This window comes from Alosa alosa, chromosome 13, assembly GCF_017589495.1.
Source record: "Alosa alosa isolate M-15738 ecotype Scorff River chromosome 13, AALO_Geno_1.1, whole genome shotgun sequence".
In the NCBI taxonomy this organism is placed as follows: Eukaryota; Metazoa; Chordata; class Actinopteri; order Clupeiformes; family Clupeidae; genus Alosa; species Alosa alosa.
Genome location: NC_063201.1, coordinates 31,044,924 through 31,072,022, shown reverse-complemented (window position 1 = coordinate 31,072,022; position 27,099 = coordinate 31,044,924). Strand labels below are relative to the sequence as shown.

At 47.0% G+C, this 27,099-nt stretch overlaps 1 protein-coding gene across 21 annotated transcripts in view; it reads left to right on the top strand.

The window, feature by feature from the left end:
- The window catches only part of ptk2ab (protein tyrosine kinase 2ab), a 52,066-nt gene that overhangs the window by 18,751 nt on the left and 6,216 nt on the right, over window positions 1–27,099 (top strand). For 6 of the 21 annotated variants that reach the window (XM_048262034.1, XM_048262021.1, XM_048262016.1 and 3 more), the window contains 27 exons: window positions 1,332–1,558; window positions 2,711–2,877; window positions 4,937–5,024; window positions 5,413–5,492; window positions 5,585–5,647; window positions 6,544–6,598; window positions 7,947–8,087; window positions 8,650–8,727; window positions 9,183–9,290; window positions 9,576–9,693; window positions 9,897–9,939; window positions 10,376–10,434; window positions 12,153–12,170; window positions 12,702–12,767; window positions 13,743–13,763; window positions 15,163–15,260; window positions 15,548–15,632; window positions 15,793–15,893; window positions 16,354–16,469; window positions 16,639–16,739; window positions 17,009–17,098; window positions 17,410–17,614; window positions 21,231–21,342; window positions 23,513–23,551; window positions 23,990–24,076; window positions 24,408–24,551; window positions 24,852–24,983. In XM_048262034.1, the coding sequence (XP_048117991.1) occupies window positions 1,364–1,558; window positions 2,711–2,877; window positions 4,937–5,024; window positions 5,413–5,492; window positions 5,585–5,647; window positions 6,544–6,598; window positions 7,947–8,087; window positions 8,650–8,727; window positions 9,183–9,290; window positions 9,576–9,693; window positions 9,897–9,939; window positions 10,376–10,434; window positions 12,153–12,170; window positions 12,702–12,767; window positions 13,743–13,763; window positions 15,163–15,260; window positions 15,548–15,632; window positions 15,793–15,893; window positions 16,354–16,469; window positions 16,639–16,739; window positions 17,009–17,098; window positions 17,410–17,614; window positions 21,231–21,342; window positions 23,513–23,551; window positions 23,990–24,076; window positions 24,408–24,551; window positions 24,852–24,983 (2,610 nt within the window). In that variant the 5' untranslated portion in view covers window positions 1,332–1,363. The remainder of the gene's footprint in view (window positions 1–1,331; window positions 1,559–2,710; window positions 2,878–4,936; window positions 5,025–5,412; window positions 5,493–5,584; window positions 5,648–6,543; window positions 6,599–7,946; window positions 8,088–8,649; window positions 8,728–9,182; window positions 9,291–9,575; window positions 9,694–9,896; window positions 9,940–10,375; window positions 10,435–12,152; window positions 12,171–12,701; window positions 12,768–13,742; window positions 13,764–15,162; window positions 15,261–15,547; window positions 15,633–15,792; window positions 15,894–16,353; window positions 16,470–16,638; window positions 16,740–17,008; window positions 17,099–17,409; window positions 17,615–21,230; window positions 21,343–23,512; window positions 23,552–23,989; window positions 24,077–24,407; window positions 24,552–24,851; window positions 24,984–27,099) is intronic. The other 15 variants (XM_048262019.1, XM_048262018.1, XM_048262029.1 and 12 more) reach the window with 11 other exon arrangements.

Below are 27,099 nucleotides of genomic sequence, written 5' to 3'. Positions count from 1 at the left end.
TGTATTGTGTATTGGCAAGGATCTTGCAGTACCGTATGTATCATGACTCGGTGGATGTGATTTCAATGTATGTCAAAACTATACGCAAGGCCATATATTGCATTTATTTCTGTCTAATCTTAGGAAAGCTGTCCTAGTGTACACATGAACATATGCATAAAATCTGAGTGAAAACTGGTTTCTTTTGCAGTCAGAACAGTAGGCTCTTGATTTGCATTTATCATCGTATTTCCTTACACCTCTACTACCTTTTTTGCCGAATACTGGCCTGTCTCTCCACTATGCAGATTGCAAAAGAATTGAGTTTTTCCAAAAAGCTTGGTATTGGAAATATGTAACTCTGTTATTTTGGCACTTGATGAGGAAAGACTGCAATATATTTGCCCAAGAGTTTGGAATGCTTGGCATGTACTATTTGTACAATATTCTTGCTTGTCAACAGTTCCTCTGTTACTCTGGTCATAAAATGTATGTCTACAATGTGTTTACCTCCTGAAACCTTTTGAGAATTGAGAAATACACTGAGGTTATGTTGGATATAATCCCTCAACCTATGGAAGACTGTGAAAAGACAGGCGGAGGCCTGCGAGCTATAGTTCTGTCTTGATTCGTTTTGTTGATCTCAGGGCATAGGCAACTTATGGTCAGACCAGGGATTTACTGAAGAGGATTCAAGTATTATATTCTTAACAATTGCAGTGCCTTGATCCAGATTTTCCAAATGAAGAGCCAGATGCTTCTGTTTTCCCTCACTCATAATTCTGTATCAGAATGATTTGTGCCTTATGAGGCTCCTGGGTAATCCTCTTAAGGATGGGGCAAAGATGGAACACCAATCAGTTAGTCAGTCATCAGCAGTCATGTTTGACCATCTTCTAATCAGACAGATGTTTGGCACATACAAACGGTGAACGTGTTTCAGAGTTGTGCTTGCAGTGAACTTGTGTGGTGCCCTGGAGCTGTTATCACTGGAAATAATGGAGAGACAGCAGAAAAGGAGAACACAACAACACTCAGGCCATGTACTGTTGAATTGGCCCTCCCACTATACATGTATGGCACTTTGACCTTGATCTCTATGTTGGATGCACAATGCCAATGTGTCACCCATTCTACTGCCAAACTATAGCTAACGAAAGAAAATCCATTGTTTTTGCTGCGACCACCACTGATCATTGTGATCACCCCCAACTGCCCCATGCTTTTCATCACCTTTTGGTACCCAGGCACTGTTGTTTGTCAGTGTCCAAGCAGTCTCTGCTCTAACTGTGTAACTCTGCCTCGCCCATATGGACCCACTCACCTCATCTCATATCCTCTCTCTTGGACAGAATATGACGGACACCTAGCACCCACTAACGGGATGGCGGCGGCTTACCTGGACCCCAAGCTGAACCATGCGCTGTGTTCAGGGGTCAAGCCCCGGCTCAGCGCGGCGATGGAGAGGCCCCCGGGGGCGCTGGAGCGGGTGCTCAAGGTCTTCCACTACTTTGAGAGCAGCAGCGAGCCCTGCACCTGGGCCAGCAACATCCGACACGGGGACGCCACAGACATCAGGGTGAGGACATCAGTCTCTCTCTCTCTCTCTATCTTTCTGTGCTTCGACATATTTTTCTCTCTTCATGTCCCTCTGAACTGTTGGTGTTTTTCCTGGTTTCCATGTTTTTTTCTGTTCTTTAATCATGGTCCCTTTAAATCTTTCCATGTTTTGGCAAATTACCATGTTTTCCATAGGGTGAAATCATTGAGTTGGTGATGTGTATGTAATATCTAGTTCCTTTAAATACCATTGTCATTGTAAGGTGATTTACTCCTAAATATAGACTACCCATCACTATATTTAACCTACAGAGGCCATAAAGAACTTAAATAACCTATTTGGCTTACATGTTTATTTTCTGTGAAGACCTGGATCTGTCAAATTGCAGTGTTGTTTGTGAAACACTTGCTGTTCTTGCTCAGAATATGATAATGGTATGAAACCCAAGCTGGCAGTCTGATTGCTGAGGACTGCAGAAAGTGCATAGAAACCTAGCCAGAGTACCTGCTGCAGCTCTAAACTGGTTACAGGTCTATCTCATATTGTGTGCGCATCTGGCTTTTCTGAAGCACGGCATAGTATTCCATTTCCATTTGTGCAAGAAACTCTATTACATTTATTGAAGCCGTCTAAATAATTGACCAGCAGTTTTGGAATCAGCTTGGTAAATATTTGATGCTATATTAGTTATATATTTTGGTGCTTAAGCTAAGTGCACTGGTTTGCAAGAAGGCAAACCTGTACCAATTTATTATTTCTACACTGACCGCACTCATCAGATTGAGCACATGATACTTTAATGTAATAAATGAAGTGAAAGAAGACCGGTTTCCTGTAGGCCCATGTGAGGACATCCAACTCTGGGCCGTCACCTCTTCTAGTCAGAACAGCAAGGCATTACCCTCACCCAGTCTCAGGCCAGACTGGTCAACATTGTTCACTTCTGCACATCAAGTCTGCAGATTTCACTTCACTCATAATAAATGTCATAAGAAATGTGTCATTGCATTGTGTCATGTAGTATTACTGTGTTAACAGTAAGATCAGATTAGGTCTTAATTCCATGAAGTAGATTTGACGATCATCTTGATGCAGAATTGGAAGTTTATTAAATGGGTCATAGTTGCACCACTGTGGGCGAGCAGTGTCCTAACATTGGTTGTTCCACAGGGGGTCATCCAGAAGATCCTGGACATCCATAAGGTGAAGTGTGTCTCCTGCTTCGGCCTGCGCCTCAGCCACCTGAAGACGGGGGAGGTCCACTGGCTGCACCCTGACCTGGGCGTGTCCCACGTGAGGGAGCGCTACGAGCGCATGCACCCCCAGGAGGAGTGGAGGTGAGGCTCAGTCCATCATCAGAGCAGCACTATCTCAACCCCTCATCAGAACACCACAGAGGCCTCTCATGCAATATGGAAATGGAGATGTGGTGACGAGTTTATCAGATGTATATTTCTGGGCTCAGTGAAATGATAGTCATTCAGAATCATCCTTCAGAGCACTAAAGTCAGAATCGTTCTACAAGGCGTATTTAGACCTGCCCAATTGCCCAATTGTGAAATAGGCTTCAGGGTGAAATGGTCTGTTTATGTGGACACATGATCTAAAATAAGACTTTGGTATGGGCACCCTAGGCAGACCAGTGCTGGCCCTTTCTGCTCGATGCTCAGGCTTAATGAAGCACAGTAATAGCACTTTATTTAATTGCACCGTTGTTGATGCTGAAAACATTGCCGTAGCGTAGCCCAGACGGAATCTGCCTCTTTCTGCTCAGCCGCGCTCTAATGAAGAGGCTTTTGAATCATGTATGCTAAGCTTTCATTTCCAGAGGTGATTAAGGCTGTGTTAGGCCTGTAGCCTTGTGGCCTCTGTGAGGAGTGTGTGCGGAGGAGAGCAGCAGCAGGCCTCATTAGGCAGAAAGCTAGTATTTCAACACAAAGGACAGTAGGATACGGACGCATACTAATTAAAAGGCTCTCCCTGTTCAATCTCTGCCACTGCCAGTGTTGAGTGTGTTGGGGTGATTTGAGTGAGGATTGGTTGGTGCAGAGCCGTGGCTTTAGATGGATGAGGTCGGGTGTTGAGTGTGGTGCGGCCCAGCTGGGGTTGAGTCAGAGGAATGCGCGAGCGGAGTCATAGCTGTGGCGCTGCTGTGTCTGTCATCACCTCTGGAGAGGGCCGAGTCTGGACGTCTGCTGTGTTGTTGTGTTGGCCTTTGCAGTGGAGAGAGAGGCCAGATGCTGCCCACTTGGGCAACACAATCCACTGCACTCCATATGGCATTATCTCATGTGTAAACATGTTCTAAACCCTGACTGTCGGCCTCTGTTGTTCACTTCAAAAGCATACATATTCATCCTTCAGGTTCGATGGATTTGTATGCCAGGATTAAAGCTTTAGGCTTAGGCTTAATGTAAGAAAACAGCGTTGTAGTAGATGTTGTTTTAGGCATGCGCATGTAGGATAAGGTACTTGCACACAGACTAGAGTCAAGGTTATGGTTATTGATGTTACATTGCTCTTGGCAGGGGAAAATACACCTGTAATTTCCAATTAAGCATGTAGAGCAATAAATGTTTTAACCCCCAGGCAAGTGACCCATTACCTCTCATGCCTGTAATGTTCTCAGTCCTTAGAGGCTGCAGCTGATCAGAGTCCAGGTGAGACAGGATCACCCAGGCATTTGAAATGCTTGCAGATGACTCATATCGCCTGGGCACGTATCACAGAGGCTTTTCCGCCTGACTGGCTGTATCTTAACAAAACACACTCCTCCTGCCTTTGATCGTTGCCATATGTAGGAGCGGTCAGGCTGAGGCCTTAATTAGCTCACTTTGAGAGGCTGCGCACGCTCTCGCTGAGGTGCCCGTCTCAGGCAGACTGAGTGGATGTTTAACCCTGAGCTTGACATTGTAAGCCTTCAGCACTCTGCGCTGCGCAAGACGCCTTGGAACAAAGTTCTCATCAGTGTCTTGTCTGACAAACGCCTCTGTTCAAGCAGCCTCTGATAATGGGGAAGAGAGCGGTCCGTATTCCGCAGAAAGGCATCCACTTAGGGAGCATTTTCAGCAAATTAGCCAGCCAATAGAGAAGGCAGGGTGGATGTGTCGGTGAAAGTGAGGGTTTTGTGGAGTTGGCTCAGTGTGTGCCCTGCATGTTAAAATGCTCCCCTGATGTCCTGTAGCACGCTGTGCACCTGCTGTGCTTTGCTTCCTGATATTAGTGGCAACCTCAGCTCTGAGTCACTCACTCACTCACCTCCTTCTTTACTGAGCTAAGATTAACACCACGAGAACCCACAGAATGCTGCCTGTAAACATCACCTGAAGTAGCTGCCTGTAAACATCCCCTGAAGTCTGCCTCTCTAAAGCTCGTGTTGTTTTTTTTTTTGCTTAGGTATGAGCTGCGGATACGCTACTTGCCAAAAGGATTCCTGAACCAGTTCACAGAAGACCAGCCCACGCTCAACTACTTTTATCACCAGGTGAGCCACACATCAGTGCGCTCTCTCAGTAAACACTCAAGTGCTCAGTGCTAGAGACTGCAGCTTCGCAGCGTGTGCCTGACAAGTGAAAATGGGTCGCCCCACTCAGCCTGAATCCTCACCGCATGGTACCTGAGGTTGGAGCAGGATACTGGCAGCACTGCAGAGTCATTGCAGGACATGTGTGGGGCGTCATGTGGACTGGGCCGCAGTCCGTCCTGATGCATCTTCACCATAACTTCACCATGTCTGTGTTTCCTGATGATCCGCTCTGAAGCGCTGGTTTTTGGCGCCGGTCAGTTCAATGAGAAGCTTCTGCGCACAGATCCCTGCGTCCCTAGTGATATCTTTCTTTCTTATGCTTTGACCCATATGCTTTCTCTTCCAGGTTAAAAGTGACTATATCATGGAAACGGGGGATCAAGTAGATCAGGACATTGCACTTAAACTGGGCTGTCTTGAAATCAGGTGAGCCAGAAAGATTTCACAACCTTTAAGAATGACAACTATGAACAACAGAGTCCTATTTATTAGTGTTGTCAATTTCTTTTTCTCTGCAGGAGGTTTTTCCGGGACATGAGAGGAAATGCACTGGACAAAAAGTCCAATTATGAATTATTAGAGTAAGTTAAGCATTCTTACATTAAATATGCATTTTACATCTAAATACGAAGCAATACATATTCTATTACAATGAAATGTGTTGTACAATGTTAGAAGCCACACTACATCTACCCTCCGCACTGTGCAAATTCTAGCTTCATTGCGAGGTGTAAAGTAAATATGGGTCAGCGTGAATTAACAGCCTGGTGAAACGCACTGTGCTCTATTTATAGCCAGAAATCGAATTGATCTCCACACACACACACACACACACACACACACACACACACACACACACACACACACACACACACACACACACACACACACACACACACACACACACACATTTCCTGCAGCGTTGTACTGCTCTGCTGTGCCCTCACTGGAGCGTTAGCATTCGTTTTAAGATGTGTGCGTCTTACACTGGAGCTGGAAGACTGAAAATGGAACTCTCTGAAGTACACTTTTTGGAGTCATCTGGTTCCATTGTGGCCATTATGAACTGCAGCTGTTCACACGGTGCTAGCGCAGGGTGCCTCGGCTAGTGCTTGTGCTGGCTAATTCTTATCAGCTGTCATCTGCCAGAGTTGAGTAAACATCTCGCTGGCCCACTCTCATTTGGCACAATGACCACCAGATAATGGTGTGAGTGTCCTCTTGGCCAGACAAAGGCTGGTGCAACCGTCTATACAGATGCTAATGCAATCTCATGGTCAGTCCCCTCAGTCTGGACTGAGACCTGACAGCTGAGATGGTCACACTAAATCATGTGTCTCCCCACAAGCTGCTGCGTATGCTAATGTCTAAAGCTGAATTTCAATAAGGATTCCAGTGTGTGCGTTGCGGCGTGGTGGCGTGCCGCGTCCCCAGTTAGCCCCGGGCACTGAGTGCTGTCTTGTTCTGACTCCAACAGAAAGGACGTGGGACTAAGAAGGTTCTTCCCCAAGGGGTTGCTGGAGTCTGTCAAGGTGAGTTCCTCAGCAGAATGCTAATAGCAGCACTCTCGGGGTAAGCAGAGAACCATTTCAGATAGGAGCTGTAGCAGAGTCAGTGTCTTGAGGTAGCTGATAAAGACTGCCTGTCTCTTCCCCACTCACACACACAGGCTCAGGCTCAGGCTCAGTCACTGGATTACTCAGCCTGTGCTTAGCAAGTGAAAGCTACGTCTGATTCAGCGTCATCAGTTTCCCTCACACAGAATCAAGCACTAAAACATTCTCTTCCTCTAACACACTCTCACACTCACTCAGTCACACTCACTCACTCTCTCTCTCTCACACTCTGTCTCTCTCTCTTACACACACACACACACACACACACACACACAGTTGAGCGTGGCACATGCACTCTCTCAAGCCTAGTTTGTGGCCCAGGCTTGTGTGTGTGTGCTGGAGAGGAGCATGCAGTAGCTGTCTTCTTTACTTCTCTGCTCCTCACTGCACTGCCAGCCCAAGGGGGATTGTCCCTACTCACACTAGGCTTCACATTCTGTATGAATACACACATTTGACAGCATGGCAGATGGATGATGTTACATGTTTTTCAATAATATGAAACTGATGTTGTGATTTTGAGAATTACAAGGAATGTATGCAATAGCATGTTTGTGTGTGCATGAATATTTGAGTTTGTTAGTGTGTGCATATGTGTGTCTTTATGTGTGAGGGAGACTGTGTGTGTGTGTGCATGTTTGAGGGTGAGTTTGTGTGTGCTTTGGAAGATCTATGAACCCCAAGCTGTGTGAGGCTCCAAAGGGAAAGGCACCTTTTTTTCTTCCTGATCACATCTCCTGAGAACACAGAGTACATACACACACACACACACACACACAGATGTTGCTCCTCTGTACAGCTGCTGCCGGCATCTGTTTGTGGTGACGGAACGCATTGATTTGTCAATGCAAGCGACGCTTCAAAAGAACATTTGGTAGATTCAAAATCTCATTACATAGATATCGCCTTGATTGTTAGAGGTTAATTAGCCTTGTGCAAATTGATGCTTCATAGTGTTGTTTACATAATTACACCCGCACACACACACACACACCATATTCACAACTTCATCACTCATGTAAATTACTTCAGGTCCTTGGGTTCATTAATTTGAATTACTGAAAGCCTTTAGAATTAGGAATGATAAATATGCTGCTCAGTCATATATTAATGAGTATTTTGATTGTGTGTTTATATGATTATAAATGGTTGATAGTTGATGACAATCCCCATATTCTTAAGAAATATTAGTTTGATCCAGTCGTATGTCATTAAAATGAAACCGTTTTCTTGTTTACCATCTCACTGCCTTTTCTCTCTTTAGGCAAAAACACTGCGCAAGTTGATCCAGCAGACCTTCAAACAGTTCGCCAATCTCAATGATGCACAGTGCATCCTGAAGTTCTTTGAGATCCTATCGCCAATCCACAGATTTGACAAAGAATGTTTTAAATGTGCTCTAGGGGTAAGTATCACTGAGTCGTTTCTGTTTTAGAAAATAATATGGCTGTCATTGTTTTCTTTGCTTCTACTCTAAAGTTGTGTAAAGCACATTGAATGACCTCTGTGTATGAAATGCGCTATATAAATAAACTTGACTTGACTACCCGGTAGTAGGGAGTGTGTGCTATAATATCAGTCTAGACTTGGGTGCTTCCATAGTTTGTCTTGGGATGTGTGGTAACAGTTTGTGTCAGATATCAGATCACAGGACTAATTTATGATATGCTAATCTATGTCCTGTATGAACAATTGGGGTTATGGAGAGGGCGTGGAGGGTGTCTCTGGATAGTCGTCTCTGAGTCATTATCAGGTGATTCACAGTCACCTGTTCACGGTGTCAGAAAGCTCTTCCACAGTGATACCTGTTGGTTAAATAAATAATAGTCAGGTAGAGAGTTGGTGTGTCGACTACTCCTCACTCCTCAGACCATTACAAGTGGCGCATGTGTCCCAACAGCCCTGTATGCCCATTGCTGTGTTTAAACCTGTTGTGGGGTGTGAACTGCTGTGTGTTCCTCTGACAGTCCAGCTGGGTCATATCAGTGGAGCTGGCCATCGGCCCTGAGGAGGGCATCAGTTACCTCACAGACAAGGGCTCCACAGTAAGCTCCACTGCGTCTGTCTGTCTGTTTGTCTGTCTGTCTGTTAAGCATCACTCCACTGCACTTCATGAAATACTGTGCATGCAATCTATGGTAACTCTCTTTTCAACAGCTACAAAAATGAAATGTATCTGTACAGCTATTTGTACAGTTTGACTACAGTTTGAATCTATACCCCCCGTCCCAAAATTCTTTTTGAAACATTTTGCAAATTCAAAATGAAGATATATTTTCCACGAAATAGTCAAATTTGTCATTTTCAATATATGTTGATATGTTGTCTATGTCCTTTTTGCAACTAAATATGGGTTGACGAGATTTGCAGATGACTTCTGATTTGGGGGGTATAGATTATTTTTCATGGTTGTATCTTTGGATTGACTTGATGTATATGTCCATGGCACATGCTGCTGACTGACCACTAACTGACCCTCTCTGTCCTGTGGTGCCTGCAGCCCACACACCTGGCCAACTTCACGCAGGTGCAGAGCATCCAGTACTCCGGCCTGGAGGAGCGTGAGAGGAAGGGCATGCTGCTGCTGGACGTGGCCGGTGCCCCAGAGGTAAGGACACCTGGAGGAACTACAACCCCGCCCAATCACACACCAGAGCAGTACAGGTCCACATAGGACTTTTATGGAACCTTTACAGATTTGACAGGAATACAAACGTTTACAGAAATATTGCTGTGTGTGTGCATCTTTGTGCTGTGTTAGTGTAAGTGTGTGCATCTTTGTGCTGTGTTGGTGTAAGTGTGTGCATCTTTGTGCTGTGTTGGTGTAAGTGTGTGTAGTGGTGGTTGTACTGAATGTGTCATTCTTATCATGATTCCCCTTTCTCTCCATCAGCCTCTGACAGTGATCACGTCGTGTCTGACCACAGCTGAGAACCTGGCTGACCTGATCGATGGCTACTGCCGTCTGGTCCACGGGGCGTCGCGGTCCTTCATCGTCCGAGTGCACAAAGGTGAAGCTGCTTCCCTCCTCCAGCTCTCTGACGTCAGTTCCTTCTCCCCCCCCCTCCGTCCCATGTCGTAGTTGGCCTGGTCCCACTCAGTACTGGCACCTTTGGGCATCAGGGTGGAAAGCGCTGCCACTGATTGTTTTCACACTTTGGCTCCAAGCCGAGTGGCCTCCACTCACATGTGTGCTTTGTTCTTCTTCCAACAGAGGGAGAGAGAGCCCTGCCCTCCATTCCCAAATCCATCGCAAAGTAAGTGCCTTTTAAAGTGCCTCTTAAATCTCCCAAGTGATAAACACCCAGACTGAACGTAGTCCTGAGCTCAGTGTTATGAGTGTGTGTCTGTGTGTGTGTGTGGAGTATTGGCCTTTGTCAGCTACCTCCTCTCCTGTCCTGTCCTGTGTTTGGCTGGACCATGAGGAATTTGTCTGTGTGTTGCCAGGCGGAGGCTGGCCCTCCTCCCACTCTGTCTGAACCCCCAGGTCTCAGTCCGCCCCCTCAGTGTGTTTCAACTGCCTCTCTCTCTCTCTCTCTCTCTCTCTCTCTCTCTCTCTCTCTCTCTCTCTCTCTCTCTCTCTCTCTCTCTCTCTCTCTCTCTCTCTCTCTCTCTCTCTCTCTGATCAGTCTGTGTGTGAGCGTGTCTGTGCAGGATGTATAGCCTTCATCTGCTTCCACCTCTGCTCCACAGAGTGTCCAACCATGACAAGCGCTTGGAGGGGGTCAGGACGAGGGCCATCTCCGTCTCAGGTAAGAGTGCACGCCGAGGCTGCCGCAGGAACAAACACTTCATCTCAGGTCAGAGCACTGGTCAGTGCAGCCAGATGGGGTTCTACACCGTAAACAAGACTGGATCTCTAGCCACATGTATTTAGTCAAGGGACCTACTGTAGGTGTTGTTATTTTCCAATCACACAGTTATTTCTTTCAATAGATTACTTGATACCAGTGCAGTCAGCGTAGTGTAAGATGCTTTGGCTCTATGTCTTGGTTACTCTCCTTTTTACACTGGTGTTAGGACTATTACAATTGTACTCCCAGATATGGCCCATGTAATTATATGTGAGAGATAGATATGTAATAGTCCCATGTAGTGATGAATGATTGATAGATAGATAGATAGATAGATAGATAGATAGATAGATAGATAGATAGATGCTGAGGAGTGGTCATGGGGAGGTGAGACTGAGGAGTGGTCATGGGGAGGTATGACTGAGGAGTGGTCATGGGGAGGTGAGACTGAAGAGTGGGGAGGTCATGGGGAGGTGAGACTGAGGAGTGGTCATGGGGAGGTGAGACTGAAGAGTGGTCATGGGGAGATGAGACTGAGGAGTGGTCATGGGGAGATGAGACTGAGGAGTGGTCATGGGGAGGCGAAGCCCTCTGACTCTGGGTCACTCAGCGCCGCTGCAGAGTCGTGCCAGAATAATGTGTCTGATCCAGCGATATCTACGTATGGCAAACACCCACAGAGCCCGAGCTTAGATGGCAGATTTGCAGTTTTGACATTTCCTCTGACATTTGTGCTGTGTGAGCGAGGTCTTCAAAGACAGCAATGGGATTGTGTACAAAAGGAAGATACCATCCATCACAGGCATTTTGGAATTTAAATTTAGCGAGAGATGATGAGGAAGAAATAAAGACTATAACGCCCACAATATGGAGTTTTAGCAAGTATATGGTATTTAGCCTTTGACAATTGTGGCTATATGTACACTATTTGATCATTAAATGTAGGAAGAGAAAAATATAGAATATAAAATAACTTAAGCCTTTTGTTTGTAAACAATGATCTAGATTGTGATACACAGAAGTCTCACATAGTCAAAACAGATATATTGGCCTGTCTACAAAAAAGATATTTTTAACAGAGATAGAAATGCTGTTTGCATGTGCCAGTTCAGTTTGCATTGGAGGATGGTGATGTGGATTACAGGAGTCAAGTGTTGGGCCTGTGTGGTGATGTGGTGATGTGGATCACAGGAGTCAGGTGTTGGGCCTGTGTGGTGTTGGGGGTCATCACCTCCGCTGCTCTACTTGTGCTGGCCTGCGCCGGCCTCTTCTGCTCTCAGAGCTGCCGTGCCGCCATCTTAATGACATAGTGTGGGCTCCTCTTTCTCTAGTTCTAACCTTCATTTCCCTCTGGCTTCCTAAAGAGACATTTCTCATTTCTCATTTCTCTTTCACATTTATCAGCAGATGTCTCCATCATTATGTCACAGTTCACCTGCTCTCAAATGCAGTCTCTCCTCCTACTCCATTTCCTCGCTCTCTTTCTCCCCCTCTCTCTCTCTCTCTCTCTCTCTCTCTCTCTCTCTCTCTCTCTCTCTCTCTCTCTGTAGTTCCATCATCATGGCCTGTGTTTCTCCCTTCTCATATCTCTGATTGATCCTCTGGCTCTCACATTCTGACCTCTTGTTTCTCTGTGTTTCTCTCTGACCCCTATTGCATGCTGCATGGATCTGCAGAGGACATAAGCGGGGACGGTAAAGTTTTGCTTCTTATCAGCTTTGTGTGTGTGTGTGTGTGTGTGTGTGTGCGTGCGCGCGCGCTTTGTTTCTTCATAAAGAAAGTCTGTTTTTGACACTGCTTAAGTAATAGTGTAATTATAAGGCAAGGATGAGAATGTGGTCAACTGATGGTGTGAGTGAACACAGTCAGGAGTCCTGTTGTTATCCAGCCAGCTATCGCTTCACTCTTAGCAGCATTCCACAATCTCATCTCCCAGCACGGAAACATTTCCTAAAAAGCTAACGGGGTGACACCATGACTTCATGTGTTGTTCCAGATGCCACTTCTCTGACAGGGGAAAAAACATTCTTCTTCTCTCTCTCTCTATCTCTCCCTCACATCCTTCTGCTCAGCTTAAATGCATCGGCTTGGTTGAGTAGCTTTTACTTTGCTGCTGAACCGAGGCAAATCATCAAGGTGCTGTGTGTGTGTGTGTGTGTGTGTGTGTGTGTTTCTCTAGGCATGAGATGCAGAACCCTCATTGTCACGTCTCTATGTCTCCACAGAAACGGATGACTATGCTGAGATCGTAGATGAAGAGGACACGTACACCATGCCGTCGAGTAAGTGCAGTGAGTGCTGTTCACACTTGTGAACCTTCTATTATTTGGAGCAAGTCAGAATTTGAAGCAACTCTCTCTGAAATACCCACCATCTCCGATGCCTTTGGTGTGTGTGTGTGTGTGTGTGTGTGTGTATGTGTGTGCCGCGCGTGCGTGTGTGCGCGCACAGCAAGCCTTAACCTAGATTCATATTGTTTGCTCTACTTTCCCGCTGTTTGTGTGTGTGGGCTCGCTGTGCTGTTTCTCTGCCTTTGGTGTTTAGGGTTGTGGTGGAGCTTTAAATCAGCCCCTTCAGCTCCATGCCCTGTTTGATATCTCCCCTCGGCATCTCTCGTGTCCATTTCTGAGTATAGATCTTTTGATCTCTTCCTGCCCCATATTATACATGTTTTGACTTCACTAAGAGTCCCAGATTACGTATGCAATAAGCCAGAAAGAAGCCGAGTGCTCTTTGACGTTGTAAATTTGAGGGTAGACATACTGTAACTCTGGTCATGGGAACGGGTTGCGTTACTAGGCTGCTGCCCGCTGTGTCCCTGTGGGGGAGGCCTTCTGTGTGCCGCAGTGCCACTGCTGGGGGGAGCGCTGACGTAGCCTCTGACCCCCCCCCCCCCAAGCCTTCTCGGGCGGGTGCCCTGAGCGTGGCTGCTGGAGCCACAGGCATCTGGGCTCTCGTCACACGCAGTCGAGAATGAGCTCCTGTCCGACAGTGACCCGTCGCCCTCGCGCTAAATGCTAACAGCGGCAAGGTGTCCTCCACACGGTCCACATTAACACCGTGAGCTAGAAACTGGCCCTGACGTGTGAGGAATGCCAGAGTCTTGCCCTCCCCCGTGATCTGACACACAGAGTTGGGTTGCTTATCCGAGTAGCACCACAGGTTTACATCATTTTAAAACTCAACAAAAGCAAGTGACACTCTCTATTTAATTATTGATGTGTATATATCCAATGTTGTTTCTCCTTGCATCATCTGCAATGAAGAGTACTATGGATTAGATGAAGGTAAAGGTCTCTCTTTCTCCCTTCCCTTCCCCTCCCCTCCTCCGTATTTGCAGTGTGCTTGTTGATCGTAATGGTGTGCATCCTTGATGGTGGATATTTATTTGTGATCTTGATGTTATTTTTATTCCATGTTTAGTCTTTTGAGTCCTTGCCCTTCTTTAAGTGGACATCTGTTTGTAGCACACTAAAGCGCTTGCACTCCCATACGCAGAGGGCCTGAGATCTAGTCAAAGCTCCAGTTCAGATCCAACTCGTTGTTCATTTCTCGTCTCCAACTCTCGCTCACTCTTCCTGTCTCTCTGCACTTCACCGTCACGTAGATGAAATTCAAAAATCCAAATATGCTATTAGGAATACTATTGATTAAACAAGTACATGAGGAAGAAGCGACCTACTACAACACAACACCATATCAACATCATTTTTGTGTGCATGCAATTAAAAAAGAAAACTTGTTTGCAAATGCAGGTTTTGCATGATGTTGAATGAATGTGTTTTTGTTTGTTTTTGTTTGTTTTTTCTTTTTCCTGTTCCACCAGACCAGTGCATGGTTTATGGTCAGTGAAGTGATGTGGTCCTCTGTTTGGAGTGGTTAACACGTCTTTGGATGAGTAGAGTAGTGTTTAGACTGTCTGACCAGCACAGTGGCTCCTTCTGTTCTACACTGCACCACAGTGTAGTGTCTCTGTGTAGGACAGGAGAGGAGCGGAAAGGCCAATCTGATCTGAAGAAACTGTTCTCAGCCCTTACTGGGTCACTCAGTGGACTCCATACGCCTGTAAGAGCTACTGGGTCACTCAGTGGACTCCATACGCCTGTAAGAGCTGCTGGGTCACTCAGTGGACTCCATACGCCTGTAAGAGCTGCTGGGTCACTCAGTGGACTCCATACGCCTGTAAGAGCTGCTGGGTCACTCAGTGGACTCCATACGCCTGTAAGAGCTGCTGGGTCACTCAGTGGACTCCATATGCCAGTAAAAGCTGCTGGGTCACTCAGTGGACTCCATACGCCTGTAAGAGCTGCTGGGTCACTCAGTGGACTCCATACGCCTGTAAGAGCTGCTGTTGAGTATGTGAGCAGCTGATGTGGAGTTGTTAAGAAGAGGTCGCCTTTATACAGAGGTACTACCTGATGCAAAGGTTTCTATTGATTTGATGTTCCCACCATAACCCTGCATGTTGGTTCTGTGGATTCTAACTGAACATGACTTTTTTTAGTTACAGGTGTCTGTGTGTGTGTGTCTGCGTGTCTGTAACTGTGTGTCTGACTGTGTGTGTGTCTGTGTGTGCTGATGTGCTCTGTCCTCTGTATGGTGCTCCTCTTGCCTACAGCAGCGTGCTGGAGCAGTGGGGGTGTGTAGGTGTGTGGTGTTTCTCACAGCTGACTGTGTTCTCTGCAGCCCGAGATTATGAGATCCAGAGGGACAGGATCGAGCTGGGCCGCTGCATCGGGGAGGGTCAGTTTGGAGACGTCCACCAAGGAGTATACCTCAGCACGGTACAGCACACACACAATCACACTCTCCACAGTCTCCATCAGCACAACACAATGCTGCAGTGCCTTCCAACACATGCACCACTTAATGTCTCTGCAATGAAACACAACATCTTCCCAAAAAAACACATACAGCATTAGTCTGGTGTTTGAATGGAGTTCAATAACACAGATGAATTATCCCGTTATCCCATCCTCTGTAGAGTGGGGTTAGGGAATAGTAAACGGTGCTGCCCTGTTTGCCAGGTGTAGTTGTAGTCAGTGTTGTCATGCTATGCTCTTTCATCCAGGAGAACCCTGCACTGGCAGTAGCCATTAAGACGTGTAAAAACTGCACCTCAGACAGCGTCCGGGAAAAGTTTCTGCAGGAGGCCTGTGAGTCATCACCCTCTACACTCTCCTCTCCTCTCAGTACACATTATTCTTTTCATCTGCTGGACTCCCTTTTGGGTGTCTTATTAAGTATGTAATGCTGTGTGTGTGCATGTGCGTGTGTGCGCACGTGTGTCTGTGTGTGTGTGTGTGTTTCTCGCAGTGACCATGCGGCAGTTTGATCACCCCCACATTGTGAAGCTGATTGGCGTGATCACAGAGACTCCTGTGTGGATCATCATGGAGCTGTGTACCCTGGGTGAGGTGAGCATCGCCGGGGACACTGGTCCAGGACCAGCAAAGTCCTACGAGCTGCCGCTTTTAGAATGAGCAAGAGCTGTGGAGAGCAGGTGCCAGTTCAGTAGCATTGAGTGTGAGGGTGAGGAGTGTTGTTGAGGTCCTTTCATTGACATGATGTGTGGTACTAGGCGTCTGCTATTTCACACAATTGATGACTTGATCACAAGAATAAAGCTCTCACAAAAATATTCTTTGCGGTTAACCACTTACCTTTTTTTAAATGTGTTATCTACTGTTAAATGTAGTCTCAGACCACTTTGGTCCGATTTCTGTCTGAATCCTGTACGTTTGACAATGCAGTGGTTTTGGCTGCCACCTAGTGGTGCTGCGAGGTTATGCAGTATGTGTTGTTGTCATGGAGAAGGACTGCTTTGTGGGGAAGCTCCTGTCACAATGTCCTGTGTTACTGTCCTCTCTGTTGCAGCTTCGCTCCTTCCTCCAGGTCAGGAAGTACAATCTGGACCTGGCCTCACTCATCCTGTTCTCCTACCAGCTCAGCGCTGCGCTGGCCTACCTGGAGAGCAAACGCTTTGTACACAGGTCAGCTGGACTCTCCTCTCCTCTCCTCTCCTCTCCTCACCAGACACCTCTCACACCTGTCCCTGAGCTCTGATTACGCACATTCAGCTTCTCCTTTAGTCTTCACATAAAGCCTCACTACTTTGGTATTGTGAGCTATGTTGATCTGATTATGTGTGTTCTTCAACAGAGATATAGCTGCTAGAAATGTGCTGGTGTCCAACATGGATTGTGTGAAGCTGGGGGACTTCGGTCTGTCCAGATACATGGAGGACAGTTCCTATTATAAAGGTACATGGAGGACAGTTCCTATTATAAAGGTACATGAAGGACAGTTCCTATTGGAGGACAGTTCCTATTATAAAGGTACATCTGCAGAGCTGGGTATGAATGTAAAAGGTAATTGGAAATAAGTATGCGTATGGACTACCTACTACTTTAGTGCTTCAGCATAAGTCTATTCTTTCTGCCAGGTCTTGGTTTACATTGACTGAATCTCTGTAATCCTGAATGTGCAAAGTGTTTTGCTGCCAAAGGCTAACCCTGTCATCTCTTCTTAGCTTCTAAAGGGAAACTTCCAATTAAATGGATGGCACCAGAATCCATAAACTTCAGACGTTTTACCTCAGCCAGTGACGTGTGGATGTTTGGTGAGTCTGTCTCTCCGTATCTGTCTGTCTCATCACAGAAGTTCCTGAGTTCCAGAAGTGGGCACATCATCTAAAAAAGCACAGCAACATCTAGCACATAGTTATAGAGTTAAAAAAGCACAACATCTAACACATAGTTATAGAGTTACACAAGGCCCTAAGTTAAATGCTGGGCAGAATGCAAAGTCTAAAGTCTAGCTAAAGCTACCTTAATAGCTATTCAAAATGTAATACCATGAGCACGATCCTAAGAACTGTCTATCTACCATTGTCAGTGAATAGACTGATTCGGTGTGTTTCACTCTTGCTAGGTGTCTGCATGTGGGAGATCCTCATGTATGGGGTTAAGCCCTTCCAGGGGGTGAAGAACAATGACGTCATTGGCCGTATCGAGAATGGCGAACGGCTAGCCATGCCCCACAACTGCCCCCCTACCCTCTACAGCCTGATGACCAAGTGCTGGGCCTACGACCCCAGCAAAAGACCTCGCTTCACCGAGCTCAAGGCTCAGCTCTGGTCAGTGCGTTCTGTTTATGACCGAATTAATACAGACTCACACAACCCTTAACATGATCATAAACCAAGCAAAGGTGTTTAGTGGTCTTAACGCTCATTACTGTTGGAGATTAGATGAAAAACAGTGTTTGAAATATTTATGAATGTATTTACAATGCGCAACTGGCCTGAAGGTTGTTTTTGACCTAGTGCTGATTTCATTTTTCAACTCTAGAGGGCGCTGTTTAGTGTAGTAGGGAGTGGATGTAGTGATTCAGGTGAAATCCTCTTTAACGTGACGCCGAGTCACACATCCAATGAGCTTTTTTGAGGAACTCACCAATCCCTGACTCAAGTCAACCACAATCCAAGTTTGTCCTGCACCACTGTCCTAGGATCAGTGTTTGCCCACAAGCTCTTAAAGGTGACGTGAACGCAAAAACTGACCTCAGGTCAGGCGTCTCCCTGAGCCGTGACTCATTCCGTGCCCGTCTACGGTGCTTCCTGTCTGGGGATGACCTCATTGTTGCCGTGGAGGCAGCCAGTAGGACACACCCTCTCCTCCCTCTCACTCCAAACGGGCCGCAGGTTCAGCAGCCAAGCCCCCTGAGCTCACTGTTAAGTCCTTCCTCATTGATGCAATTCAAAAACTTTCCTGACTTTCCCATTCATGTAGGTGCTTGCTCAGTCTGCCAGTAATCGCAAGTACACTAACCAACCCAGGGCATGCTGGAGCAACAAAGTCAGTCAGGCAGATTCTTACCTCATGTCTTAAAAAGAGCCGTATGCCATGTCTTCTCAATCAAGGTATCAGCCGGTCCTTTATGAATAGTTAAAGACATCATAGAACACCCAAACATCCCATGCTTGAGCTATTTCTGGCATCTTATCACAGATGTGTGTGCGATTAATCCTGAAAGTGCATCTGAAAGCAGTCAGATCCTCCTTTTGATACAGGCATGTGTGGAGCACAGCTGCCTTGTCTGAGGGTCATCCCAGTGGCGTCCACTGCGGCGTGGTGCACGCCGGGACACTGTTTGGGCTTGGGGGGGGGGGGCAGTGTGCTCGGCTGCTGTGTTTGCAGAGGCTGTGCTTTTATTGCGCTCTTTTAAGAGCTGGCATGACTCAGTCCTCCAGTCGTCTTTTTTTTTTTTTTTTTGCTGCTGTTGCTCCCACATCAGTGGAGTTCACGGCTGCAGAGGGCAGAATCTGTGTCTTGGAATATTTAGACTCTTGATACTATTTCTATAAAGCACCCTTGGCCATAAAAGGCTGAGAATGTAGGAGTTTAGGGGTTGTTGCAGTGGTTGCCTAATCTCATTGTAATCTCACTCGCTGGATCTGCAGTCTCTCACATGGTAGGAATGCTATTATTGTAATGATGAACACTGTAATTAGTATTATCTCATTTAGAAGTCATTTCATTTGGATTAGAAATATGTCATGTAGCACTGTTAATTACGATGATTTAGGCTGAGATGTATAATGCATGGTAATAAGTCAAGGTCCATTCTGATCCACCATCTGAAATAATTAGGGGTGTATAAATCAGTGATGAATGAACATTCATACTGTCATTCAGTTAGTGTAGCTCAAGAACAGTGATTACAACACAACACAACAAAGTCCTGTTCTGGCGTTGTTGCAGGGTTTAGGAGTTACAGGGGTCTGCACAACCATGGCCAGCTCATTCATCATTCTCACTACGGAGTGAAACAAACTCCAGCTTGACTTTACTTGCATGCCACAGTGCATTGTCAACAGTGACTGCTTTTAGCTGTCTGACCTGGCAGAGAATGAGGGCAAGTCTCAGCCTTGTTAGTTCAGACCCTCTAACACCCCCTGTGTGTGTGTGTGTGTGTGTGTGTGTGTGTTGGGGGAGGCTAAGTGCGTTGTCGCTCCCTCCACAGTGCTGCGCTTGCTGCTCTGCCTCAGCCTCCCCACGGTGGCCATGTGCCAAACCTAACAGTCTGGCCAGCCTGAGCACGAGGAGGAGGTGGAGGCAGCATCACAGAGGGTCAGTCTTCCTCCTCCTCCTCGGCTCTCCTCTCACATCGCAGAGGGTCAGTCCTCCTCTCCTCCTCGGCTCTCCTCTCCTCTCTCAATCTCTCTGTCTATCTCCTCTCTCTTTTAGCCTCTTTTTCCTTTTACTTCTCTCTGTATTCTATATCTCTTCTCACACACTAAGTCTCTCTCTCTCTCTCTCTCTCTCTCTCTCTCTCTCTCTCTCTCTCTCTCTCTCTCTCTCTTTCTCTTTCAACCATTTAGCCACTGATATATCATCTCTCTCGGTGATTGCTGGTAAGTTCTAGACTTTTGGCTTACTGTTAGCTGCTAGTTGTGTGGTGGAGAGTTTGTGTTGTGCATACACTGAGTTGGCTGGGCACAGCGTTGTGTGTTAAAGGGGCGGGGTTCTTTGCCAGAGCGATAATGCCATGTGAAAAAGGAGTGAGATTTGCACCTTTCTCTTGCCTTGTGGAGCTCTGCATCTCTGAAACGTGCTGTGTGTGAATGTTTAACTGCTGGAATGGTAGGAGAGAGGCTGTTTTTTGCGCTTTGTGTGGTGTGCTCAAGACAAATGGGCCGTGTGGACAGAGCTGTCCGGTTTGTCCAGGAGAGGGACGGGACAGGTGGCCGGCCCCATGCTGCTGCCCCGCTCATCTGCTGCTCAAACACTTGCCGGGCTTGTCACGGATAATGCTGTTTCCAGAAATACCCACTGCCCTTCACCTCTGCTCTGCTCTCCTCTCCCCTCCTCTCCCTCACACTGTCCACCTCTGAGCGTGGCTGGACACACACTTGCGTTGGCCTGACATTTTGAAAAATGTCTCCGCTGTGGCAGCACTGAGGAGTGTCCACTCTGCTTTAAGTCAGGTACGCTGCTATTCCCATGTTCTTACTGTCCTGTGGGTCTCCATGTGAGTGTAATCAGATCGGTTTGGATTGTGTTCTGTGGTGAGGACCACAAAGAGATGTTGGAACGACCCCTTTCCTCCACACTTGGGGTAGCTGGTGCACTGTGATATGGGTACAGCTTCACTATGAAGCCCTTGGCTCCCCTGCTATAAATGGGTGGTGTGTCTGATAGTTATTACAGCCTTTGTGGGAGCAGCGTGTGGTCTGGTGTGTTTGAACAGCTTGTGTGCTCACTCTCACTGCCCTATCCAGTGGCTCTCTGTGCGGCTCGGACCTCTATAATCACTTTAGCAGATCCACGCTCAATACCCAGGTCAGCCACCTTCAGAGTTGTGCCTTTTCCCCTAGAAAGGATTTGTCTTACCCATCCCACAGTGCTCGCCTGAAACTGATCCGGAGCTGTTTCTAAGAGGTTCTATTTTTTGACACGGCTGAAAAAATGGACTTTTTTCCACCTGGGATCAGACGTCCTACCTCCCATCTACACCTGGAATCTCCATCGGAAAATCTTACGGCTTGGTTAGGGCCGACCGCAGCCAAGGCCGTCAGCTCTGGTTAAGTGTGTGTAGTCTAACTGCCGGCCTCTTTGCTGGCCGCCTGGCAGAGTGACCTGCTTTTTGAAATGGTCGGGCGCAGCGCAGGCACACAGCGCAAGGCCACTGCCCGCTCCACCAGAGTAGCCGACTCAATGGCACGTGTTTTTCTCCTCTCCCTCACACAGCACCATACTGGCCGAGGAGAAGGCCCAGCAAGAGGAGCGCAACCGGATGGAGATGAGGCGGCAGGTGACCGTGTCCTGGGACTCGGGAGGGTCCGACGAGGCGCCGCCAAAAGTAAGTTTCTCTCTGCTGAGGTGGCCACGTTTCTGCTGACCGCTGAAGCATGGTTTTGTCCTCTTTAGCTTCTTTTACTTAGACTGAGAGGTTTTCTTTCTTCTTTTGCTTGAATTCTCCCATCAAGTGGCTTGGTGCACAGTTGCTGGCTGACCTTGAGAATAGCTGAAATATCATGGGTGGTCTGGTCCACACCATCCCGCTTGGCCACTCCTCGGCCAGGAAACCATGCGTGTTAGGAAGCTGTTCTTATAAATGTTGTGGTGGAGCTCTGAGAAGCCGCATGGAATCCAGTGAAAGAAAAGCTCCAAGAGACTCATTGGGCTCATAAAGCCATTTGTCCTCCGAGCTCAGCATCTTGCACATAGTGACCGAGTAGCCCAGCATAGCCCAGGATAGCCTGCACAGACATCTCTGTGCCTCAACTGGTTTCCTTGACCACTGAATTAGTTTCCATAGGCAGTAGAAGGGTATATGTAGTTGTGTCTAATTAATGCATAGGTTTTTGGGGTTAGCACTGTGTTCTGCTTCACATGGTCCTGTAGCTCACATTTTAATTGTGTGTACGGTCTTAACTGTTGTCACTTGACCACTATTGACTTCTTCCTCCTGCAGCACCTCATAACAGTAGTAGCCCCCTTTTCCTTCTCTAGGTCACAGTACATCACACTGCAAGTAACTCTGAACTGGCAAAAGTGACCTGTCCCCATGTACCAAATGCTTTCTGTTTGCCAGGACCCCCCTTGCTGCACGCTGACCGCATCTGTGTTGTCTCCATTGTTTTTGTTTGCGCTGCTCATGGTGATTGATAGCTTGACCCCTGCTCAATGACACCTCCCTGACACACACATGCAAACACACCTCCCTAACAGAAGCACAAACACACACATACACTAAAAACAGCTTTTGCTATCGCTGCTGACTGCCTCACTCTGTGTGTGGCTTCTGGAATTTACGACCTGTCCCTGCTCCAGAGTTCTGCTGTCTGTCTGTGTGTGTGTGCTGTCTGTCTGTCTGTGTGTGTGCTGTCTGTCCGTCCGTCTGTGTAGCCCTCTTGCAGCCCTCTAGTTTGGTGTTTGGTGTCATGTGTGTCATGGTGTATGGTCATTACATGTGTGCAGTGTGTATGACATGAGTGTGTGACTTTGATGTGTGCTGAAGGCTTCTCTGTTTCATTTGTGCATTCATTGTATGTAAGATCCATGGGTTTAGTGTGTGTGTGTCTGTGTGTGTCTGTGTGTGTGTGTGTGTGTGTGTGTGTGTGTGTGTGTGTGTGTGTGTGTGTGTGTGTGTGTGCAGCCGTCCCGCCGGCCTTCACTCCATCACAGCTTCAGCATGGACTGTCTGTCTGCTGCGCCAGCGTCTGTCGGGGCTCTGCCCTTCGGCTCGCAGCTCTCGCTCTGCTTTGGGGAGCCCCCCCTGCCCCTGCCCTTGCACCTCCGTCCACCCCGCCAGCCCCCGCTGCTGCTGCTGCCCCAGTCCCGCCTCAGGAGGACCCCCTCTCTGCCCCCCCGGCCCCTGCTAATCCCACAGCTGCCGCAGCACCGCCCACCACACACCTCCCCACAGGCAGGTGTGACCGCAGAGCCCACCACAAACACCAGGCCAACTCACCAAGCTAGCCTCTAGTCCATAGCATTTCATTGCCTTTTTTTCCCTCCGATATCTGCTAGCATTAGAGTAGCATTAGCATTCACAGAGTGTGAATGTAGCATTTAGCAAGCACACTTTGCCAAGATTAACAAAGTAACTCTGGAGGTTTTCAAAACAAGATTAATGTAGAATAAAACACATATCTGAACACTAATTGGTCTTGTAGTGAAATGCAAGGGAATGAATGGAAACTGTCTATCCTGCTACACTTGATTTATTGTTGACAAAACAGAAATGCAGGTTGATTTTCTGGCATGTATAATGATTACTTTGGATGGTAATGTGTCCGCTGACCTCAGTGACCTGAATTCTGATTGCTCAATGCAGTGTCCACTTTAACCTTGCCCTTAACATTGCCTGGTGCTCCAGTCTAAATCAAATGTCTTCATTCAAGTACTGTATGTTTGTGTGGGTTTGGGTTATTTGCACATAACACATTGTCCGTCAGCCTTCATGTTGTCTGTGTGTGTTTCCTCATCTCTCTAATGTTTTCCACTGTTTTTCTGTGCATCCGGAGGTATGGCCTCGAGACGCAGTCTATGAACGGGTGTTTCAGGTAGAGAACCCCTCGCGTCAACTCCAAGGAGCAAACGGAGATTTGTTTTGCCTGCCTGTATCTATCAATCACTCACTCTGCTGCTGTGGGGCCATTTTGATCTCATCCTCCTTCCTGGACCATGTATAACAACCAGCAACCAAATAACCAACTCGGATTCCAATCCCCCCCTTTTTAATGTGCTAACCGCCTGCCTCTTTCTTTAGCTTTGTTCATTTATCCCTTCCCCTCTCACAACAGCTCCAACTTAACGCACACACACAAAATTCATCTGTTTTTTTGTGTGTTCCCGTGGTGTGACCGTTGTTAACCGTGCTCTCTGAGAGAGAGCCGTCTTGGGGGAGAGAGAGAGAGAGAGAGGGAGATAGAGGAAGAGGGTGATTTGATTGTGTGATATGAGAGGTTTAACAGCATGGCCTCCTGCTCTCCCGTGTGCAGCCCAGCAGGCCTGGTTACCCCAGCCCTCGCTCCAGTGAAGGATTCTACCCCAGCCCCCAGCACATGGGCCAGCACAACCACTACCCGGTATGGCCACCAACCTCACCACTGATCCTCTCACTAGATACCTTATGTGATGTGAGGACCAAAATCTCATGTCAAATGACTGACTGACTGCCAGGCATATGCTAATCAGTGTAACTTGAGGGACATGTTTCCATAAAGAGGGGAATTGTATACTTTACTCTATTCCAAAACGCTAACACAATGCCATGGTATTTAGCTGGCGTTATGGACGTGACAGTTTTGCGTGGAATTGCCCAGAACCAGCCCAGAGACCATAGAGTTTGTTCTGTGCACTGCCCTGAGGGCAGCTGGTGTGTTAAGAGGCACAAAGTCACACTATCCTGTGCTGCAGATGTCCGGTTACCCCGGCGCTCACGGAGTCCCACACATGCCCAGTGGAGGGTACCCGCCTCAGGCGTCCGGTCTGGACACGCACGACGGCTGGAACCATCACAGACCCCCGCAGGAGGTGCCCATGTGGTCACCCAAAATGGAGGTGAGTTGGGGAAAGACATGGGCACCATTGCCAACTGACCACACTACAAGTTTCAGTGGTGTGTTGAAGGACCTGCTGAAATCTGTTCTGTGTGTGTGTGGCTACGGTTATGGTATTTTGAGGCTTTCGTCCAAAGCAACTTACAGAAAATAAACATTACAATTGTTAAAAGTAAAAAAAAATAAAGCTGAAAAAACCTACATTAAGCATAATGGTAATGATAACAATAATATCAGTAACAATATCAAATATCAACAATGAAAATAATGTGTGTGTGTGTGTGTGTGTGTGTGTGTGTGTGACGGCGGTGCTCTGGACATGCGGGGTCTGGGACAGGGCCTGCCTCAGCACCTGATGGAGGAGCAGCTGATGCTGCAGCAGCAGCAGATGGAGGAGGACCAGCGCTGGCTGGAGCAGGAGGAACGCTTCCTGGTCAGTACATCTCCGTCCTAGACCCACTGTCCCATCTCCAGGCCTGGCCCCACGTGCTGGACTTACATGAGGACTTCTGCTAAGGGTGGCTGATTAGTAATGATGTGTAGAGAAATCCCGGCCTTTACTCTGAGTCAGAGTTCTAGTGTATGGAGGTTTGTGTATGAGACACCACACCTTCTTGTAATATCCGTCAGGCCCATGCGTGAAGAGGAAATCCATTTACAGTATAGGCCTAGTCATAGTGTGTGTCCCTAATATGGTGATATAGCTCAAAGCTACAACGTTACTTTTTAAGGTTCTATTTGTTGAGCAAGGTGCTTAGAGCAGATTGCCAGGATATCTTTGTAAAGCCATTTTATATTACATTACATTACATTATATAACATTTTGAAAAGTAATGCCCTTTCTGCAAGTCTGTAGTGTTGTTAATAGGCTTGACACATAATTAATTTGCACATAACATTCACTGACCTCTTTTATCTCCAGGGACATTGAAATTAGGCAGTGCCACATCTGTTACACAACTGTTCTGATAAACATTTTTGTAGTCACAACATGCATGTGTCTTTGTAGAACAGCTGTTGAATTAAAATAGCTGGCATACAACAGAAGTGCATACTTCGAACATGCCTGTTAAAAACATGGTAATTAGTGGATGGGCAAATGTGCTCCATGCCCAGGACAGGACAGGCGGTCACATGGCTCTCTGCATGTGACCGTGTGTGAGGGGAAATGAAGAAGGATACGAGGCGGCCACTGTGGCGTTGGCGCTGCTGTAATTGTGCCCAGATGTTGGAGTGGAGATGTCCGCTCGTGGCCAGAGCTCTGGCGTCTCTCTGTTTGCCTGGGTCATTATCTCAGGGATGCCTCGTGCAGAATGGCTGTGTGCTTTGAGGAGCTCCAACTGGCCTCCTCTTTTACTGTGTCCCTGGAATTGTGGCTTGGATGAGAAGATGTACCATTATTCATTTGATATGGTTCTTATACTGCACATCGGCCTTATTTTAACAGAGCTAGGTTTGCCAAATAAATAAATAATTGGCTCCCTATAATAACACACTTGAATACACTTGTTAAAAAACTTGGCTTACACTGTACTTTATAGATAGTAACCCTGAAATCAGTAGAAAAGGCAACAGTTAAACCTGATTAAACAAATGACTGAAATCATGACACAAAGCTTTATCAATACAAAATCTCAAGCCTAACACTGCTAAGTATGTTATGACTAAACCAAACAAGCACTCGACTCCACAACATTTAACTCCACAAAGATCTTAAACCCCACATGGACACAACTCGAGTATCTCTGAAATACTTCTGAACAAGCAGGCTGCCCTGTGAAGCACTGGACACGTACTGTACCTGAGCCGTAGCGGAATACTGGAGCACAGGAGTGATGAAACACCTGACTAAAGCACACTCAGATCAACGCACTGGTGCTAGCTCCAGCATTTGGAGCAAGGCCAGAGGGAGAGAAGCGAGAAAGAGAGAGAAAGAGAAAGGAAGAGAGAGAAAGAGGGTGTGTGAGCAGGAGAAAGAGGGAGGAGAAAAGGGCTTGGCAAAAAGGTTGGTTAACTTTCTGCTCAGTTGTCATGAGTCAGCCAAGGCACATATATGCATGCTGCAGAGCATGAGCTAACTCTGGATACAAACGATCAGTCAGTCAGTCAGCCCCTCCTGCACCGCACCGCCTCTGTTGATGGAACTACTGCTCCTCAAGCCTCATGCTTATTCAGAAAGGAGACGCTGCCACTCCAGAACCAACCAAAGGATGCAGGTGTTCAAGTCCTGCTTTGGAAAACTGGTACAGAACGCAGGGCATGGGAAGGGCTGGTGCTTTCTCTGGGTATTATGGGGTGTAGCAGGCTCTCACGCTGTGCAGATGCTGATGTTGTGTGTTAAAAGTGTCTCCTGTGCACTTGGTCTTCTGTTTGTGCTTGAGAAGGGAAATGATCCTGCTGGAGAAATCGGTTGTTTATTGTTTGTTGTGTACTTGTGTACAGATACTATAGTATAGCTGCCTATAGTGTGTGGAGGAACAAATATGACCAAAACTGTGCTTGGGGATTTATTAGAAAGAATACAGCCTGAGACTGAGCATTTCCTGATC